The 4036-nt window shown below is 43.8% G+C and overlaps 1 protein-coding gene across 2 annotated transcripts in view; it reads left to right on the top strand.

Annotated features, from left to right (window-relative positions):
- The first annotated feature begins 401 nt into the window (after nucleotides 1-401).
- LOC102314304 (CUB and sushi domain-containing protein 1) overlaps nucleotides 402-4036 on the top strand; it is a 451203-nt gene continuing 447568 nt past the window's right edge. For both annotated transcript variants that reach the window (XM_005915120.2, XM_005915119.2), the window contains exon 1: nucleotides 402-1137. In XM_005915120.2, the coding sequence (XP_005915182.1) occupies nucleotides 1002-1137 (136 nt within the window). In that variant the 5' untranslated portion in view covers nucleotides 402-1001. The remainder of the gene's footprint in view (nucleotides 1138-4036) is intronic.

Below are 4036 nucleotides of genomic sequence, written 5' to 3'. Positions count from 1 at the left end.
TACCCAGCCACCCCCCAACACCATCTTTTCTTTGGCCTCCTTCTTCTCTTTCACCCCCTGTCACTCTTATCCTCCAATTCTTCTCTGTTTTCCCCTCTCTCCTGACTTCTGCTCGCCAGACCTCTACAGTTCTCCAATCATTTTATTCACACTTCTCTTTCTGTCCTTCCTTTAATTCCTTTTCCTCGCCTTCTCTTATGACTTCCTTTATTTCTTGCTCCAGCTCTGTTCCGTCATTGTGCTTTTATCCTCCGTTTTTCCCTTTTCACGCTTTCTTCCACACTTCAATTTTCCTGAAATTTCTGTCCGCCACCTCTTTCCTGCCAGTCTATCCTCTCTCCTTCAAACCTTTCCCCTTCTTTTTCCATTACTTTCCCTCTTTCTTTACTTGCTTCCCCCTTTCCTCTCATCCCCTCATCCCTCTCTTCACCTGCTTACCTCCTTTCTTCCGTTTCCAGTGGCTCGTTCTTTCTTCATCTTTCCTTCCTCCCCTCCTCCTCCACAATCACCCACTTTTACCGTCTCTCTTTTACTTCCTCAACTAACCCGTCTGTCGTACTCTTACTCTGCCTCTCTCTCCCATGCTCTCTCTCGCTCTCCCCCTCTCTCTCCCCCCTTTCTCAGTCGTCGCTCGCTCGCTGTGCTGTGCGGACCTACCGACCATCTCTCTCCTCTCTTTCCCTAAATCTCTTCATCTCTCTGTCTCTCTCCTCCGGTCCTCCGGTCTCTGCTATGACAGCTCACACCAGCGGCGTGTTGCCCGATCTCAGACCATCAACCCGTCACCGGTTGTCCTGTCCAAACGTTAACATGGACATGTGTGTGGGGGATATTCGTGATTGATCTTCGGGTATTTTTTTTTAATATATAAAAACGAAAGAATAAGGAGGAGGGGGGCGGCCGTCCTCTTTTACCCCCCTCCGCTTCCTTCAGTCAAGCAGAGCGGCAAGGTGGGGAGAGGGCTTTAAAATTAAGCCAGCTTGGATTTATTTAATAGCAAAATGACGGATTTAGGAACGCCAGAGATGCTGCTGATGTGGAGGAGGCTGAACGTGAAGAAAACGGGAAGGCTGAGACGCGACCTCCCGCTTCTCCTCCTGCTGGGGCTTCTCTTGGGGGATTTCTCCTCGTCCAAGGGTGAGTTTTGGAGGTTTTCAAATCGCCTGCGTGTTTGCGTGCGCAGGCATGCATATGCGCGCGCGTGTGCCGGAGGATCACAGTGTTCGCAGGTTGGACTTTGCGTGTGCGCGCGCAGGCGAGAGTGAGGGACAGAAAGGTAATGCATGCAGTTTCGCTGCTGCAGACAGCGTTGGTGTGAGTGTGTGCAGGAGAGTTTCGCGTGTGCGTGCGTGCGCGCACGCTCTCAGCTCCGGGCATTGCGTGCATGCGTCCTTTTTGTGCGTGCGTGTTTGAGATACTAAGATGGACAGAGAGAGTGTAAAAGAGGGAGTGAGAGCTATATCCTATATGCAAGCACGGGGAGTTAAGAGAGTGCGTGTGCGCGTGAGAGAAGAGAGCGTGCAGCGGCCAAGTTGGACACAATATTTCATCTGGGGAGTGTAGGCATGCTCGTTTTCAGGCCTCTGTGCTGTCCAGATAACCTCCTCTAAGTAAATGAAGTGACTAAAATTTTGCATTTGAAGCAGTTAAAAGTCCTGTTTGGTGTGAGACACAGCTCAGCAACCAACTCAGTTTACAGTCTACGAATAACCAGAGAGAGATTTTCATGTGGAGGGCATGAAGAGGGGAAATCCCATGCTCATAGTTGAACGTGATTTTGTGGAGTCGAACTCACACAGAGGAGCAGTTTTCTCAAAGGCCGTGGAGTCTGATGGTATAACAGGGGATTGATGCTTCATGTCAGCAGCCCAGCATGTCTCTTTTTATTTGGGGGGAGGGGGGCTGTGGCCAAGAGTTTCCTGGTGCCACAGATAGATGAAGACAGAAAAAAGTGTTAACATTCGTTTCTCTGTTACTCAGGTCATCAATAGCTTCTCTGTGTATGCTTCTCCTCCCTCTCTTCCTCAGTGCTGGTCCTCTCTGTATTTTGTTCCCAAACTCCCCTTCTCACGCATGGACCCATCAGATCTTCCCCCCTCTGATGTAGATCTCCAGCTGTGCTAGAATTCTTGATAAATGTATATGTGTGCAAGTAAGCTTGTTTTGTTCTTGTGTAAGCTGTGTTTTCCCTTAACTCTGATCTGCTCTGGATGTTTAATACTGTGCATTATATTGAGGGTGTGTGCGTGCGTGTTTTGGTGGTTGTATGTTTATCCATCTGTATTCTGCCATAAACACAGGCCATCAACCCAGAAAAAAAAAGCGATTTGAGTAAATGTAAGACAGCGTGCGATTTGTGTATATTGATAAATATGATAGATGTGTTTTTAAGCTGTTTATGATTATCACCTGTGATTTATCTTTCGTCCCGATCTGTGCGTGTCTGTGCGTTTGATGCCGTGTTTATCATCCTTGAAGTCTCTACATCTCTGCATCTCTCTTTGATTATGTTACTCAATTTAAAGAAAGCGTTACATGATAGACTCAATGAAGCCTTTTGGTTACTGAAGAGTTAATCACACAGAAATACAATGAGAAAATTAAAGGGCATACAGACATCTGGAAAGACAGACGGAGGGGTGGCAATAATTTATTTCGTCAAACCTCAAACCCCAGATGGTTGCCACCCTTTTAAATGTGATGTCGCACTTTAAATTCCAACACAACTAATAATTGATTGTCTGGAAATGTCACGTAAAAATATCATAAAAAGTCAGATATGACTGCAGCTGAAAGAAAAAAGAAAAGCCCAGGTGAAGAACATGTTTCTTTAAATAGTCCTCAAGCTTTTTTGGATGCTTGTGATTTGTTTCATTATTATATTTTCAAAGTAATTTAGGAAAATGTTACCTAGAATCTCAGTCCCTGTCATTCAGTGATATTTGGTGTTCTACTCATAATTGCCCCATAATTTATTCTTGTATTCACGACTCCTATTTATTATGATTATTATCACAATTATTATTGTTGTAGTTGTTTTTGCTAGCAGGCTCAATTTTTTTAACAAATATAGTCGAGATCAAAGCAACTTTTAACTGGCCGAAATATTCTATAATTACATTATCATTATTAGGTTTAGTCTGTCAGTAAGATTAAATTTGAACATCGAAATTTGCATTTGAAGAACATCAGTTAATGATTAAATAAAATAAATATTATTCTAACTGTGTATCAACATTGTGTTTATTGGAAGCCACATCTTTTTTTGCGAAATGTCCAGTTCAATTATTCACTGTCATTACATTACATTCACTCGCCAAGTTACGTTTCCTTCATCAGAAGCTCAAGCAGGAATAAAGATAAATAAAAAATAAACTCAGCCTTTTCATCAACAGGTTGTTATAGCCAGGAAACGTCCAAATGTCCAACTGTGATGATAATTCCCATAAAACCCAGCTACTGCTTATATAATTGATATATTGTTAACGACACTCTACAGGGGACTGTACAAAAGACATTTTTGGCACACTCTCACAAACACACACGAACACGCACACACACACACGCACACACTACTGAGAATAACATGTCTGAGAACTTCATTTTAGACTCCCACTGGGACTATGAAGCACTTGTTTAATCACTCGCGCACACACTTATACTCTTAAAGGAGCACACACACACGCCGACACACACGCCGACACACACACGCAGACTCCGACACATAGGACATTCCAGTGACTTATTTCTGCTCCCCTTTCAAAGTGAGAACTGGTTAAATGTCTGTGTTTTTTGAAGCTTTTTAATGTTTATCAGGACATTTAGCCCCAAATGCACGTACTGACACATCCACACTCAGACACACAAATGAAAGTATATGCGCACGGTGACAATTAGCTGACATTGAATCAATGCCAAACAACAAGATATTGGAACTAGCTGTCTGTCCCCCTGCTTGGCATACTAATATCCCACACGGGAAATGCACAAATGGAGACACACACACACACACACACACACACACACACACACACAC

The sequence above is a fragment of the Haplochromis burtoni genome, unplaced genomic scaffold (assembly GCF_018398535.1).
Source record: "Haplochromis burtoni strain Fernald_Lab_line unplaced genomic scaffold, NCSU_Asbu1 Contig_11, whole genome shotgun sequence".
Taxonomy (NCBI): Eukaryota; Metazoa; Chordata; class Actinopteri; order Cichliformes; family Cichlidae; genus Haplochromis; species Haplochromis burtoni.
The sequence above is the reverse complement of the archived record's forward strand: the minus strand, read 5'-3'. Positions and strand labels throughout refer to the sequence as shown.